Below are 17,644 nucleotides of genomic sequence, written 5' to 3'. Positions count from 1 at the left end.
TTTATTGTGTCCGAAGATATATGGTAAATACATTAGCAAGGAAGTACTTTTGGACCGTTTATCTTAAGCTTTTGTTACATAGAGTCTCGAGAGCATTTGTGTGTGTGTATGTGTTTGTGTGATTTAGATTTTTAACGTAGCTTTAACAATTTTCATTGTATTTACTTCAAGAGATGAATGGTAATAATAAATGATGCCAATGGAATTGAAACAAGAACTGCTTTTATCAGATCTCGTATTTTTTCCTTACCTAGGCTGATGCATGCTTCAAAGAATGTGAACAGCCACCAAATTTTTTCATGATGGTTTTACGAGGTGATAGAGTGGAATGGAAAGGTGATTTTATTTTATGCATTTCATATTCATCCCTCCTTAATAAGCCATTTCTGTCAAAAATTTCACTGTTAATAAACACCTTCATTCAGTAAAACTGCTTCTAATTATACTTCTTTGGCTTTTCTTAAGTGAATTGCTTTCGTGTCCCATGAGTTGATGTTTTAGCCAGGATGTGTCCATACATGGTTTACATAAAGTAGACACCAAGACGTGTAATAGAGTCATTTAAAAGCTGGCAGAAACCAATAAATAATGTGTTTCATTACCTTAAATCAAATATAGGTGCATCAAGCACTCATTTAATCTCCATATGCTCAATTGTTGTTTTTATGGAGATAAACACAATCCATCATGCATTCTGTTTTGTATTGCACTGGTTGCCATGTTCTGACTATTTTCATATTTTCCTAATAACAAATATGGCAAGCATTGGATTACCTGAAAATAATCCTATACTCAGTAAATATCTCATAATATTTCTTAATTGCAAGGTTAAGAATAATTTAACACATTTCTGTAACATCAACTCCTGTTCTGTTTTCATATTTGACTACAAGTAAAATGTGCAAAGGTTCCAGTTACATATGTAGCTCCATTTATCATTTGTAAACTCTGTAAAGTTTCACAAAATATAGATACAGAACAAATGATGACATTTTTTCCCCCCAGTAAAAATAACTGTAGACATCATAACTATTGCACAGGATGGTAGCTAAAAGTACAGTAACTGAGAAAAAGGTAAAACCTAAGTAAATCTTCCAACAACAAAGAATTGTACAAAACATTATCACACCTTCAAGGTATCCAGTGAAAGCTGAAACGTTTGAAAGACTAATGATTGGCAGCATCATAGAGAGACTATTCCTATGGTAAATTTGTCTGTTTATTTGGATTGTCATGAAATTATCATTTGAAAATGGTCCTAATGAATGATATCCCATTTTATTTTAAGGTTGGCACATGTCTCATCCATTTTGCCTACTTTATCAAACGAAGGGTACCATTTCTTGCTTTTTTGTCGCTCTAACTGTAACTGTCGCGTTTGCATATCGCTTTATAAACAGTTCATTAAATATTTTTGTTGTAATAAATTGTCAAAAAGTTATTTTATATAAAGCAGACCTGCCAAGCCTACATAAAAGATTGGGAAAATCCCGATTATGGACTTATCTCCCGATTACCCAATTTTTAAGATGAAATCCTGATTTTTTCCACTCCCTGAGAAAAAAATATCTTATATGTTTATACAAAAACATTATACTCCATTTCCTTGTTTCTGTTTCTGGCTTATCTGCATCTGGTATGTTTCTTAGTGCTTTACCATATCCGGCTTGATTTCGGTTTTCATCCGTCAATACCAAGAGATCGTTTCACAATGTGGTTCTCTTTATCCAACGTTATCAGCAAATCTCAGCATAATAACGGATAAATTTCTCAGCAAGAAGTGACAAAAGATGGAAAGGAAGTAACTGATGACGTTTAACCAGCTAAGAAAAAGAAATTGGATAAAAAATATAGGAGTGATTGGGAGAAGCAGTTTTGTAACATGCAACCCGGTCTAGATGTTCCAATCACAGGCACTTGATTCTGTGGAAACTAATGCGTATACTCACTATATAACACAAGGTACCTAACTCTCGCCGGTCAAAATCTGACCCCTCGATGACTCCGATCTAAATTTCCAATACTATCTACGCATTCAGTCATTCATAACGTACACCACAGTAAAGAAGACAATCCCTACCTTTCATCCATTACCATTTAAGCAACCTTACTGATTCGGAAGGGCCAATTTTGCGAAAAGTGTATCCGTTGCTTCGTTTATTCCACACACAGACACAACTGCCTTGGCCCAACTTACGGTCTACTTCGGAGTGAATGTGACTATTGGGTATTACGTATACAAGCAATGAATTCCGAAAATAAGAACCATCCATATTAAAATTAAACTTTAGCTTTTATTTTCTTTAACGCTCATTGGAAAATAAAATTACGTACATTATCTCAACTAATCTACTAATTTACTATATTGTACGCGTATCGTAGCGGTCATGACCCTTATGCATTTACATAAAATAAGAAACATTCCAAATGAGATATTTCACGACAGGAGGGAAATTCGAAATAATTATTCTTGGCACAGACTTGACAATCCACTTAGCACCAATAAATTATAAGAAAAAAGAACAGTGTAATACTATCAAAAATGGCAGAAATTACAATTACTACGTGGTATGTTCTGGCTAGACATTTATATTTAGGTTCACCCCTCACCCATCCCTGCCAATGCCTATGGTACTTGATTCAGGAGGAAATGATAACACACTTAACCACTTAATTGGCTTATCTTTATCTCCCCCACCCCCAAATCTAATGCCAGTATACAAATGTTATTAATTTTGTGTTTAAAAATGGGTGGGGATAAGGTCCTCACATTTTTGTGAACGAAATATCAAGTTTTCTAACAGATTTAAAAAATATTTCTTGCCATGATATATAAACAATTTAATCTTCATTTCATTACTTTTGGACTGGGCCCTTTTTTTATACAAAGTATAATTATCATGATTGTGATAAAGTACATATTTGATATGGCTATTTCTATGTTTGCACTTGTGTTTTTCTTGAATAAATGCACTGTGTCCTTAATTTGGAATCACAAAAATGTATTTACATAAAACAACTGAATCATTATATCCGTGGGTAAGTATAAAAATGTCTTAGTAATATTTAAAATAAATAGTTAATATTTGTAAAACATCACTAGAGTATTTCCATTACCCAAAATATATATATATATATATATATATATATATATATATATATATATATATATATATATAACACCTATGTGACTTCATAATCAAAAATATTGTAAAATTAAAAGTAAATGTATGGGTCATGGAACCCTTGCTCTATTTTATACTGAATACAAGAGTGAGGTTTTGATGGTGGTAAGGATACCAAAAGTAACTGTCTCGGTCCAACAATATAAAATTAATCAAGACAAAAATTGACAAGAGGCTAAATTGTTTTGATACCATATTTTTAATTATTTACAAAGAATAAAAAACTAAGACACTGAGCTATATTCTACAAAATACTAACGTGGGAGGTTAATATAGAAAATCATTAATATTACAAAAATATATGGCATTGGAAAACTGATTTTAAACTTCATGTTCACAATATGTAGTCATTCATCATACTACTGACTACTATCTTGTCATTTAAAAATGTCATATCCAAATAAGACAAATTCATTGGAAAATATATTTGTGTTTTTGTTATTTTCCTGAGATAGTGCAGTAGGGATTGGAAATATTTATAGCTTATGACAGATACAATGGGTGTCATTCTGACAAACTATTACACCTAGGAGAGATATGATCATCTGTTTTTGTACCACTTCAGTAATCTTTCTCTTTCTCAATCTCATTTAATCTTTGTCGTATACCATGCATTGCTGGATTGTTACTTTTGAAAGGTAATGTCATTCTTCTATCATCTGTCCATGTACAACTCTTAATATTTGTAAAATATCACTAGAGTATTTGCATTAAACATAAACTAAAACAACTTAATATATTAGTACACTTAAGTCAATTCACAATCTCATCTTGTAAAATATATGAGAAAATACTATAAAGAAATGTATGAGCCAGGCAACCTTGCCCTATTCAATATGGAATAGAGGAGTGTGGCAATAATGGTGGTAAGGACAGCAAAAGTAATTAGCATGCTCAAATAATGTAAAAGGAATAAAGACACAAATTTAGGACAATATTGCCAAAACCTATGGTTTGGGCAAAATAAGAAGCACAAAAAATGATTTTCCTCTGTTGTATCAGTTATAATTTTGTTATGAGGTATGGTATTCAAATAAGTTAGTGAGCTAAGAAAAGCTGAATTGTGCACTTGGAACAAAGAAAATGCCATATTTAATTTGTTAATTACAGGGCTAATTTCAAACTTGGTAACAGTATACAGAACACCTAGCTTTCAAAATCCACATAGATATATCTATGTTTTATCACTGAACCATATATAATCGCTTAGATGTCGAGTCAAACTGCAAATAACTGCAGACCAGGGTCGATGTGGTTCTACTTACTATTCCAAATAAACTGCAAAGACCCAGATCTGACTGTATATTATGTGAAGGCATATATGGGTCAGTGAACTTAACATTTGGGCTCATCTTGTAAGCAAGTAAATGCAATGTTCATAAATATTCCAAAACATAAGAGTTACAAATAGCTGTATAATCATCTTAACTGATGCTATCTTTGTTATTGGGAGCAAATCTAGAGACATGAGACAAGGCAATCCTTACCATCACTGATCTATATGCTCCTACTGAAATCTAAAATCTGAATAATTATATGATGTAAACAAATTTACCTATGATCTGAAAAAATATTAATTGCAGATAATGTCGTGTTATATATTGGAAACATAAATATAGAAGTACAAAATTCTGTAAATGTGAGTTGGAAATGTGAAACTAAATCTGCCCTATAAATTGTTCCATTATTATGCCATCATCATTAGATAACCTGGTATTATCCCAGATCAGTTTTATAGGTGTGCAATAAGACATTCCTTACAATAACCATTATATACCAGTCAAACCATTCATCACACAAATCACACTGAATCGACAACTCACCCTCTGCATAATGACGTTTACATACAGAGCAAATTGAATTATCAGTGTTACTTTTCTCATATTTTTCCATTTTCTTCTTTACTTTACCCTTTCCTTTTCCCATAATAGTTCCTTTTTCTGGTACATGGCTGACTTTTGCTGGAAGTGTCTTGATTAATGCTAGCTTTCGAAGAACTGGCAACAGGATTATTCTGTACTAAAACATATGGCATTGGCATTTCGTTCAAAGTAGGTATTACTGTACATAGTTTATTAACTAGACCACTCTTCTGTACATTTCCTGCTTCTATGCCATAGGCTTTACATAGCAAAATCAGATCCGATTTCAAGAAGCTAGTAAATACTACAGCGTTCAGATCATAAATCTGTGATTTCAGTTTTAAGTGAGAATACAGTTTATTTTCTGACTGATCTTCCAAGATATATTTCATGTCCAAGGCTAATGCATCACTACTGTGTTTGTGCTTTGATCTCATGACCACCCTCTTTCTCAAACTGTCTGATTTCAATTTTCCAAGACTGGAAATGGTGTCTTTTCTGAATTGACTGTCACCTATTCTACTGTAACAACCTATCAAATCTTCATATAGATCTCTGATACATGAAGCAATCATGGTGTCGTCCACTTGTGTGACACTTATACTGGGATCAAACTTTATGTACAGCAGCTTCCAGTTTTCAAACAGTGTCTCGTCCTTAAGTAGTACAGTCTTACAATACTGTAAACTCCCTGCACCATGCCAGTGTAATGCATCTGCATGTTGATACTGCCTCCTTTTATAGTCAACATGCAAGAAAAAGTCAAATGCAGAGTCCTTGATGTTAGTAAGACCATGGTTGATATTCTGTCTTCTTTGTGTCTCGTGCAAGGTCTGTTTATACTTGCTATTGTTTTCCAAATCAACAGCTGAAGTTGTAAGGTGATCTAACATTTTTACTTGTAAGAAACATTGGCTGACCAAGTTAAATTTGTCCTTTGTGTACAAGCTGTTCTGTCCTTTCTTCATATTATGGTATCTACTCTTTGCAATACATCTACCTGCAATATACCTTAATTTTCCTTGTCCTGGCTCTGATACAAGTATGGAAGGTGCACATGTAACTTGTGTGGTACTGAAAATGTCAGCAGTATTTTTGTCCAAAACAATTTCACAAATTCTGTCAAAAATCTTTCCAAATGCAAAAAAGTATCATCATTTGGCACAGAATTCAAGAAATTTTCAAGAATTTTGATGCATTCTTGAGACACTGAAAACTGGTAAACTTCAGAATAATATTCAGTCCATGTCTTTGAATCTGGTTTTCTGACCTGTATATTACCATATATTTTATTAAAGATGCTTTGAATTTTTTGGTACAATATTCCAAAAAATGTATTCAACTCTTCCAGTGGCTTTTTGAAGATTTCTGTTAGAGTTACTTTTAATCTCATTTGCTCTGGTGTTATTGCATCATATGGGATAAGTTGGGTCATTTTTGTATGCTCTAAAATGTCAGAGTCAGCTGTGGTTAACCTACACTCTTGGTCACTAGATGAAGCAGGCATGTCTTCCCCAGTGGACAACATTTCATCAACTTCTAAAATTTCTCCATCAGAAAAATCAGAGTTATCAGAATCAGAACATGTTTCAAAATCAATGTCCACACTGAGGTTTTCTAATAAAGAAACAGAATATCTACAGCATTCTAAACTTGAATCAAACTGTATAAACTTGTATTGTAAAATTCACATATGCAAGAGCTATGTGGAATCACAGAGTTGGAATTGAAACTGATAACCCTAAGTCCCTTTTTATTTCTTGTTCTCCCTATTGCCACACCTAACTGACCTGGTGCAAAAATATTTGAGGCATCAACTTCAACTCTGTCTAAAGTCAGTCCTTGTGCCTTGTGAATGGTAATGCTGAAAGACAGAATGAGTGGAATTTGATGCCTTGTGGCTACAATCTTTTTATCAATGGTACTGTAAACAGTAAATGTTTCTCTTCCCAACTGAATTAAATTATTTTCAAAATCAACTGTCACAGAGTCTTCTTTCATTGCCACATTTCCCTGTAAACCATTTACTAGTGCTGAGTTTAAGTTTTTGACCAGCATAACTGGACAGCCAATTTGCAAGTGTAACAGTTTTGGAACACACATCTTATTGCACCGATTATTGTCACCCTCGTCTATTGACTGATAACACTTTGATACACCATCCATTTCCATAAGTTTGTATACATTGTATATTTTACAACCAAAGTTCCGTCCACAAAGTCTTATTGGGTCATCTCCAGGTGGGAGAGGTCTCTGCAGCCTCAAGATCAAGTTTTTGGTATCATCAGGGATTTCTCCCTTTGAAACATCATTGATAGCTTTTATGAAATCCAATTCATCTTGTCTTATGACCTCATCAAGGACAATTTTATGCCCAAATACCATTGTGAAAATGGTGGATTTGAAACAATATTCACCCGAATCAGATGTCAATGGGTCAGGTACAGGTAGAAGCTGAAAAAAGTCCCCACTTGCGATAACCTGTATACCTCCAAAATATAAATCTGTATGTTTAATCATTCTACATACATATTCAATTTGTTCAAAAAGTTTCAGTGAAAGCATAGAAATTTCATCAATTATCAGACAGTCTGCTTTCAAACTATTTTGTTTATAGGAATCAAAATGTTCATCAGTGAGAAGTTTTCTACATAGTTCATCATTGTCATATCTGCCATCACCAATCCCAGACCAGGAATGTACTGTGCATCCTTTCACATTCAGTGCTGCAATGCCTGTTGTGCCTGTTACACTGACATTTTTACCTGCTGCTGACAATTTCTTTTGTATTTCCTTAACCACAAAACTTTTGCCAGTCCCACTTTGGCCTAACAAAATGATATTGTGGCCCTCAACAGCCTTTTCAACAGCAAATAGTTGTGCTTTATTCATTTTACATTCAAAACACATATACAGTGCTTAAACAAGTGAAGTTTACCAAAATAAAATAGCTTTCATTTACAAAGAGTAAGTTGTTACAGCACAGATCCACAATAAAAGTTTGATGAAGACACTCAAAATCCATTTTCTGTACATTTGAAAATCCAGAAGTGAAACTCAACATTTATTGTCTGTACCTTTGAAAATCCAGAGAAGTGAAACTCAATATTGTCTGTACATTTGATAAACCAGAGAAGTGACTGTCACATGGTACTCCATATGATCATGCAATGTTACATAATATTATCTAATTTGGTTGGCTCTGTGAATTATACTGCCAATGCCAACGAACTAGAATAGTTCTGCTCTGCCCCCCCCCACAATCCTCCAACAAGCCCCATGAAGACAGCAAGTAAGAGTCTAATGACAGTCTCTTGCATAATTCCCTGTTTGCCTCTCAATTTCAGGGTACATATACAACAATCCTTTCCAAGTGTTAGCCAATGACTAAGCCTTATAATTTGGCATTACATCATCTTACCACACCACCAATTCCTCCCTCAATGGTCATTAACAGACAAACCCCATTTGAACAATGGCAATATGCACCTACAATAACTCAAGATCATCAAGTTTTGCATAAACTAAAATTTAATAAATTATCATTTAATGCACACACAAAAAAATATACGAGAAATGCCTGTGAGTTAATCCTTTTTGTTTCTTCTTGACAATGTAAATTCTATATGATATTCAATTTTGTGTTTGGGTATGCAAATTAGTGACAAATAACTACACAAGAACTAACCAAGTTAATCCATGTCAGTTGAAATTCGGGTAATTACTTAACTATCAATTAAATAAGTCTACAATTATAAAGATAAAAAAATATTTCTTCAATTATAAAGATAATTTTTTTTTTCTTAATTACAACCAGAGATCACCTTTATAGCTATTCTGAAAGCTCTATGAAAAAATTCAACACGTCAAGAAATATTGTTAAATATTTTCCTGGCAAGTGTCACATAGTTTTGAGCACATGTAAAGATCGGAACAGCGAAACGACTTAACAGAAAATACCGTGGATATTCCGATTACATATTTGCCGGGTTAAGCCGAGATGTAGCGATTGACAGCGATGTTTGAAAAGACTCATTGAGTGAAAGAACCAATCACTGAAGCAATCACGATCATTTCGCATTTACTCCGAAGTGGACCGGAAGTTGGACCAAGGCAGTTGTGTCTGTGTGTGGAATAAACGAAGCAACGGATACACTTTTCGCAAAATTGGCCCTTCCGAATCAGTAAGGTTGCTTAAATGGTAATGGATGAAAGGTGGGGATTGTCTTCTTTACTGTTGTGTACGTTATGAATGACTGAATGCGTAGATAGTATTGGAAATTTAGATCTGAGTCATCGAGGGGTCAGATTTTGACCGGCGAGAGTTAGGTACCTTGTGTTATATAGTGAGTATACGCATTAGTTTCCACAGAATCAAGTGCCTGTGGTTACAATGGACTCTCTTATACTAACTTAACTTCTAGATTTTCTCAGATTTTTCTATCCACCCTATCACTGTTCATGACAGTGACATATTACAATCTTTTCCAAGATCACAAGGTCATTAACCTTACATCTGAAGCCTATAACAATATTACTGCCTAGAGAACACGCACCAGCCAGCCTCTGTCCTTATCAGATCACCTTTATAGCTATTCTATACGGCACCATTAGACAAACACACTGACCTAGTGTGACCTCTATCAATTGACAGGCTAGCTTTGGGAACTATTTACAAAGTCAGCAAAGATACCTTGCTACAGTTTGCTTTCATTCGTCCAATGACTTGCAGGGCCTCTCATGCATTCTTCCACTGATGATCGGCTCTTTCCACATTCAATTCTGCGTCAGAATTGTAGATTTGGTAAAGATGAAACTATCTATGCAGATTATCAGTATTGATCCTTCCATTCGGTTGGAGAAAAAGGCCAGGTCCTTAAATGAAAGTAAAGATTGTTCAGACACATCTGCAGTGTTCACATGAATACGTAAGTCATCCTCTAGTGGGTTGCTGTCAGGGAAATAAAGGATGGATCTGGCCAACTGTTGTTCCAACCCTTGGGAGAGTACTGCAGCAACAACAATGCCGAGGGAGCATTCTCAATGGTCAGAAAAAAACAACCAGCCAAAGAGCCAGCCTGTCGGCATTAACCCTGGAAAGTATTCTTGTTTGCAAAATTTGACACCCAAGGACAAATAAATGATAAACTTTTGCAGAAATGCAAATCTGCAGCATACAATGGGTCGAAATAACACAAGTAAACATCTTTATCGTTTATTGAGTTTTGATTTAAATACATGATGTGATGCATTGTTTTCAATTTAGAAAAGATGCTAAAAGTACTTCAGTATAAAATCTAGCTTGAGATTTATATTATCATTTTTTTTTTTTTAAATTGATGATAAATTTTATTTGAGCACCTGATCACATGAGTGCTTTTGCTGATAGTCCTATCGTGGTGGACAAAGTCGAGGAGTTTCTTTGGGTCGGCTGTACATGCCCAGTCAACGAAATGGTTAGTTATCATAAATATTTTTACCATGCACAGTTACTTTAAAGATGTAAGAAAATCATGAAAATGATCTTTTAAATGTTGGTTGTAATTTAGTTTTTTTCATAAAATTTTTAGAAATTTGATTGCTCTGCACTAGGCATGACTGCAATTTAATCCATCATAGAGATGTAACTATTTTTATACTCCGTAAGTTTAAGAGTGTCATATTTTTTTAATGTGGTATTGGTGCAGATGTTTTTTGCTGGTTATTGTCAAAGCCGAGTACAGAGACTGTTGCTGAACAAGTTTAACAGTACTTAAATGTTCCTGTTGTTCAATCATGTTAACAGTATTTAATAGAGTGAGAATTGTCGGGTACAGCACTTATCAAATTTTTTTAATATATTTTCATAGATGTTGCAAGACAAACAGTGGAGCCTCTTGCATTGCCATATGCTGATTCAGTAATGTACAGGTGGGACATGACTGTTTTCCTAATACCAGCAATACTCAGGAGGAATGGAATTTATGGTGAGTATAAGGATATGTATTTCAACTTCCTGGAATAAATTTGTGTGCGATTGGTCCCCTTTTTGGCCATAAGAAATCATTTGTTTCTGTCATTCATAAGTTATTAATGACAAATACAGTAGTCCCCCTCTTATAAGGCCACCCCTAATGCAGCAGGGAAGTGGCCTTATAATGCGGGTGGCCTTTCTAGAGGGGGATGACAAATGCAAATAGTAAATACATATGAAGAAAGTCACAATTACATTTAATTTTAAATATTTAATATTTTCATTAAAAAATCAAAAAATGCATGATGTGAAATAAATGTAAAACAAACTGCGTCATCATTTTCAAAAGAATGTTATGTATAACCATGGATATAGTTTTAAAACTGTCTTTATAATTATGTTACAGATCACATCATCTGTCACTTTGTTGGTAACAGTCTAAAAAACAAACCAGTCTCGTCACATTAAAAATATCCTTGCTGTCATATCCCCTGCATATATCGTTTAGTCTTTTGTTCCAATCTTCGACAACTTCATTATTAACATCAGCTGATTCTCCACTAAGGACAGAACACTTAATATTGTGTCGCACTTGAAATCTGTGCAACCATCCGTTACTTGCGGTAAAGTCGTCATATCCTAATTCAACTGACAAAATTGTTGTTTTTTCTTGTCATTCAAATCATGATGCAAATGTCTCCTGGCTCAAACAATCTTCCTTTCTCTGTCCATTTCACCTTCCCACTTCTGCAGAATTGTTTCATTATCTTTCACGATATTGTTTATTTGAGTCTTCCTGACATTAGTTTTCTGCAAGGATCCTTGACGCCCCCCCCCCTCCCCCCCCCGGTCAGTTGAATTACTTTCACTTTCTCTTCTAAACTGAGAACTTTTATTTTCCTGAATGACATGTTGATCTTTTTGCAGTAAGTTATTCATGTTGCCAACTACAATACTGATAAAACAATTTTGTATGCATCTAAACAAATTGCCGTGTGTTTTTAAAGGAAGTGATCTTATCACATGATTTGTTAGTCGCAGTCTGGTACCCTATTGTTTTTATACATTTCTTTACACTAAGTGAGAGAAGCCAAAACGGCTGCGATATGTACCATTAACATCACGCAGATTTGACCTCGCAGTCGTTAGGATTCATAATTTTGACAATTATTGTCAGTAGTAATAGCCGCTGATTATCAAAGTGAACAAGCTCAACATCTTACTAATGGAAGCCATAAAGGCTATCAAACCATTTTCCTGCTGACTTGGGTATTGTACATTGATACTGCCACTTCTCAGCTGTTACTACTGTTCAATAATTGTAATCTTAACAATTATCAGAGTGACTAATCCGGGCATCTTATGATAACACAACAGTAAGGCTAATTGGATTAAATGTACGTACCCTTTTGTATGGATTAAAATTTGAGTCTTTCTCGGTTTTTATGGAATAAATTTGGCTTCTCGTGAGGCATAAATGATATAATATTAACCTTAGTGGTAAATGTACTTCACTCAGCACTTCTTTCAGTAACGAAAACCTGAAATTGGAGAAACAGAAATCAGATTACTTAACACACGTTATGAATAAAATACTGGTTCTGGATACATATTCAAATAAAATGCGGCCGCTTGTGAGGGGCATATTTTATATTATTGCACTAATATGCTGGTCGTGTTAGCCGGGTGGCCTTTCGCGAGGGGTACTTTTGAACAAACTCGTCAGTGCCAACGGATTCTGGCCGTAAAGAGCGGGTGGCCACTGGTCAGGGGCCGTTCAAGAGGGGGACTCCTGTACATTGTCATATTGCAAACATGGATATCAAACCTTGACTATCTTCCACCTTGAATTTCCAGACTTTTTTCCACAGTTGGTTGAAAAATGAAGAGTGCATTCTATTTTGTCAACATGCAAGAAAAAAAATTCTGTTCCATTGTCAATGGCAATAGCTAGCAGGCTGTAACAGCATTGACTCTGATTTATCTACTACAGTTACCATGCTTACATGTTTACAGTATGCATATACATTAGGATGATGGTTTATTAAAGAATTTGTAATTAAAAGTTTGGTTTGATATGCAGGTGTTAATATTATAGGAGCAGCTGAATATATATGACATAATTTTGTATATATATTTTGTCTGCATCATAAAAATTATTATATATACTAGTGGTAGGTAAAGGATTTTCCCATATAACTTATTGGACCCGGTCTGTGTGTATGTTATGAACTTATTCAAGCTCAAAGTTCCTTCACATTTATATTACTGATGCCACCATTAGGAAAAAAAAGAAAGACCATTACACAACTTTATCAGAAAAAAATTGCAATGAATATTCAATCAAAAGCATTTAAAAGAGTATATACTGAAAGCATTTCATGAACTCCAGTTTGTTGCTTGTTACTATGGTAATATCAAGTCAGTGATGACCAGTCCGCTTTAGCCATTTTCTTTAACGTTTGCAACATATTTAAATGCCATGTAGGGTATCAGACTATCCAACCCTTACAATTTTGCCATAAGTCTTATGAAAATTGCCCTTAAAATACGGACTTAGAGCATCAAAGCAAAAATTATAGAAATATGATCAATGCTGAAAAATCCGGAAGATTTGTTCATCTGTATTTGATTTGGATCCAGGTTTTATATTAGAATTAGTGAAATTATTCAGCGAAACCGACTAACAGATGCTTTAAACTGTGTCATCATGATTAAACTGTTGATTTTATAATTTTTTTTAAAAATTGCATCCAGCAAGAGATGCATGTTTAAGACAAATCGGGAAAATAAGTCTCTTGAAAAGTGTTAATAATCAACACATATGAATAAAAAGGACTATTCAGATTCTTATGAATATAAAGCTGGAATGGACACAATTACGTTTATTGGACATCACATGCCAATTTGAGTATCACTTGTGCCAGAGATATGTTTGCTGTCGTCATGTGAAATGGAAAAAGATAAGAATTAGGTAAAGTTGAGAGATGGCCGCAAGCCATCGAGCTGCATAGGGTTTGGAATGTGCATTTGTGCAACTGTACTAGTAGCAATAAAGTCTATGTTTACTTTACAAACTTTTCAGTTGAACATAATGTTTATTTTTGCTGCAGGTTTCGAATACTGAACTTTTAATTATGTTTTCAAGCTTTACAATAACGGCTTTTGATATTTTTTTTACACTGTACTGAAAACTGGTTAAACTTATGGAAAAATCGACTGCCTTACTGAGGCGGACTCGTCAGGGCTGGCAGGTCTGGGGTATTGACTTTTATTATTTTCTTTCTTTTATATTAAAGTAATCTGTAATTATTTCCAGTTATGGCTCATAAGTTGACAAAGTCTAAAAATTTATTATTTTGTTTAAATAGTATATTGACAATCAGCTATTCTTTTATTTATAGTGTTCATGAATGGTAATGAGGCTGCCACTTGTCAGGGTGACATGGTGGAAGAGGATGGAGAGATGGAGCATCCAGCTCTCTCCCATCATATCCACACGGAGAAAGATCCAGTTGAGCTGTTAGGTACACCCTGTCAGGACCACCAGGAGGAAGAATCATCAGGTGGAATAGGTCAATCAGCTACCATCATATGCTGTCCTAGTATCTGACAATGGAATTTTTAAATTTCAGTAACTGTCAGCGTACAGAATTCAGGATGTATAATGAGAACATGTCAGTTCCATAAATTAATATTGATATCAATTTTCATTTTTACTGGACCTTTTCAGATAGTGTCTAATGCACATTTGCTATTTCCTTTATAATGCTGATATTTTTCAAACAATACAAGACTTTAAGATGTTTTCAGTATTTTTGGACTGAATGTTATGAATCTTGATGTGTACAAGTTAGTTGGTATTTTATCTGATTTTGTACATCTTTTCAGATTGGTTGTTATCAGTGTGGAGACTTCTGGATTCATTACCAGTGCATGAGAACCAATGATTCTTATAAAGCTGTTTCTGCAAACAGATATGTTTGTGTATTTTGTCAGATTTAATTTAACAGACTTAAAAGTTTAATTTTGTTGTTGAGTATATTGTGGTATAAGCTGTCAGTGGCAACATCACATAGCAAACAATATCCAGATGTCATAGAGTAAGCCGTGTGATTTGGCAGCTGACATTTTTTATGCCACTGAAGACTTAAAAACAGTGCTTCATGCATTTAAGCTAGTTTCTTCATCAGTTTATTACAAGCAGTAAAGCACTGCTGTTGGCTGCAAGCTAAGATTTAATTTCATTGTGTGCAAGAAGGTTTTCTTCCAAATTATTCACAATAGTTGATGAACCAAATACATTGTATGCTTTACTGTGGAAACTGATAAATGCTCTTGCTATAAAAAGTGAAGCTTGGTTGCTGACTTCATTGTTCTCATAATGGACTGCTTGTCGGACAATGTCATTGGTTATTTGAAAACCACCTGTCACTGAAAAGATGCTCATATCGACCCGATGTACACAATGTCAGATTTCATAACATGGATATGGGGTGGTCTGAATTTTTCACATCAAATAATTAATTCTTAAGCCATACGAGTTATTTTTATTAAAACAAGTATAAGCTTTCTTTATTATATCAATAGGAAATGTGTATGTCATTGTTTTAATTTATTTGTAGGTTCAGTGTGTTATAAATTTGAACTGTAATATTATAGTAATAAAGATGTAGTCCAGTTAGTATGCATGTTACACTAATAGCTATCATTGTGAATTTTTTATTTAGCCACATTACAAAGAGGCTTAACATTTATACAGAAAATATGTAGAATTTTTTTTTGAAGTATGACATTTTCAACAGTTGTAGTTACATGCTTCAAAAGTATTATATTAAAAGGTACGGTGCTTAAAAATGTTCACATTATTTTGTTTTGTTTTTCTATTTAGTATAGTATCTAAATGCCCATATGAAGTCTTGATGCAAATAAACTTTAGTTAGAAATCTTTTTTTATTATCTGTTTCATGTTGTGTTACTTGTTCAAGAAAAGAAAATATGAAGTAATAAAATGCAGTAAAGGCATCTTTCTTTCCTCTTTGTTTTTTCTCTGCCACAAATGTGGAAGGTGCATACATTACTCAATTCCATATTTCAGTCCATTACACACTGCTAAGTGGTATATTTTAGGTCAGTCAGCTTCTTGAGTTATGCCACTTTGTGTTCCATTAACATCCAGCAAAATACATAGGCAGAATCTAGTTGTATACATATAGAAATCTGCTTTCTTCTACAGCATGTTCTTCATTGGCATCTTCGCTCTCAGCGTCAGCTACTATTCTGATGCATACACCTGCAAATGGTTTTGTTCACTCGACTTTGTTTCCAAGCAATGTTTAATATCATTTTCATTATAAGCATCTTACAACTGGAAAAGTAGATAATGAACTACTTTTCATTCTTAAGTCAAAAATTGTTACATCGACAGGTTTTCACTTTGCATTGATAATGAAGAATACAGCACAAAACTAATTCCAGACTCGATTTGGTTGCTCTGTTTAACCAAACACCATTGATGCATCATAAGAATATGGTATCACTGACCCTATTACACAGTAGGCAGAAACCACAAGTTGGATCATCATGTACATCAAAGCAAATGAGGGTTGACGGCCTTGAAGCAAAAATATACGATTTAGTTGTATGACCAAAATGTACCAGATGTAAACATAATATAGCAATGTATATCGAGTGCTCATAAAATCCTTACATGTTCCTCAAACCACATGACTGCTACAACCTGTTGTCTGTTTTACATTTCTCCAGGTGGGCCCCGAGTGGCCAAGTGGTCTAAAGCACTCTCCGTTATGGATCACTGCTATCTCACCTCTGTCTGCGTGGGTTCGAGTCTCAGATTCGGCCAATGTGGGTATGTGAGATTGCCTGCCAGTAGTTTCTCGTGGGTCGGTGGTTCTTTCTGGGGGTTTTCCCGGTGTAGCAGGCCAAATTAACCCTTGCCCAGATTAAACCCGGGTATAGTTTGGCCCTAAGCCAGAGTATACTCCGGGGGATAAAGTGTCCTAGGCTAAACTATGCCCGAGGGTGTAAAATAGCTTGGGCCAGACCATACCCCTTCAGGCCAGAATATGCCCCACTTGTATATTAAATTAATATTTACTTTTCAGTTTTCAACCATGGAAGAATGCCAAGTTTCAGTTCATTTCTACTGAGGCTTCCAAAACTGATATTTGTAACCATGCCTTTTCTTCTGCTTTTATTTTTATTGGGGGGGGGTGTGTGTTTTTTTTTGTTTTTTTGCTTTGGTTTTTTTTTGGGGGGGGGGCATTTTTGCTCATATTCGGATGATTGTTTAATGTAAGTGCAAATTAGCAAAACAGAAGTCTCTTCAACTAAAATCTTTAGAAAAAATACGAGACTTTAGGAATATTATGTTGTTACTTCTTAGTTGTTACCGTCTGAAGATATAAATGTTTTGCCACTAACTGGGTGCTACCGTCAGAAGATATAAATATTTGCCACTAACTGGGTACTACCATCTGAAGACAAAAATGTTTTGCCACTAACTGGGCACTACCATCAGAAGTTAAAAATATTTTGCCACTAACTGGATATGACCATCAAAAGTTATAAATGTTTTGCCACTAACTGAAGATAAAAATATTTTGCAGCTGATGTTGTACTTT

The 17,644-nt window shown here is 34.5% G+C and overlaps 2 protein-coding genes across 6 annotated transcripts; one reads left to right on the top strand and one right to left on the bottom strand.

Moving 5' to 3' along the window:
• The first annotated feature begins 1,683 nt into the window (after window positions 1–1,683).
• Window positions 1,684–15,506, top strand: LOC149793513 (uncharacterized). Of its 5 annotated transcripts, none has more exons than XM_089967498.1 (4): window positions 1,684–1,801; window positions 10,406–10,503; window positions 10,897–11,013; window positions 14,405–15,506. In XM_089967498.1, exons 2-4 carry the CDS (start codon window positions 10,485–10,487, stop codon window positions 14,611–14,613), a joined length of 345 nt encoding a protein of 114 aa, XP_089823624.1. In that variant the 5' UTR covers window positions 1,684–1,801; window positions 10,406–10,484; the 3' UTR covers window positions 14,614–15,506. The 5 variants fall into 5 exon arrangements, with proteins under 5 accessions (XP_089823624.1, XP_089823620.1, XP_089823622.1 ...); XM_089967494.1 differs by lacking the exon at window positions 1,684–1,801 and adding an exon at window positions 9,118–9,248; XM_089967496.1 differs by lacking the exon at window positions 1,684–1,801 and adding an exon at window positions 9,136–9,262.
• LOC149793514 (uncharacterized) lies at window positions 6,695–7,939 on the bottom strand. The gene has a single exon (XM_089969012.1). It carries the CDS (start codon window positions 7,937–7,939, stop codon window positions 6,695–6,697), a length of 1,245 nt encoding a protein of 414 aa, XP_089825138.1.
• Window positions 15,507–17,644: the final 2,138 nt, after the last annotated feature.

This window comes from Sinohyriopsis cumingii, chromosome 8 (genome assembly GCF_028554795.1).
Source record: "Sinohyriopsis cumingii isolate HCF-2022 chromosome 8, ASM2855479v2, whole genome shotgun sequence".
Taxonomy (NCBI): Eukaryota; Metazoa; Mollusca; class Bivalvia; order Unionida; family Unionidae; genus Sinohyriopsis; species Sinohyriopsis cumingii.
This window is presented reverse-complemented; position numbering and strand designations above follow the sequence as displayed.

Excerpts from the sequence above, each read along its gene's own strand:
- LOC149793514 (XM_089969012.1), bottom strand. The coding sequence starts at position 7,939 with ATGAATAAAGCACAACTATTTGCTGTTGAAAAGGCTGTTGAGGGCCAC.
- LOC149793513 (XM_089967498.1), top strand. Across the intron at positions 11,014-14,404 it reads CAGGAGGAATGGAATTTATG|TGTTCATGAATGGTAATGAG; the intron begins GTGAGTATAAGG and ends TTTTATTTATAG.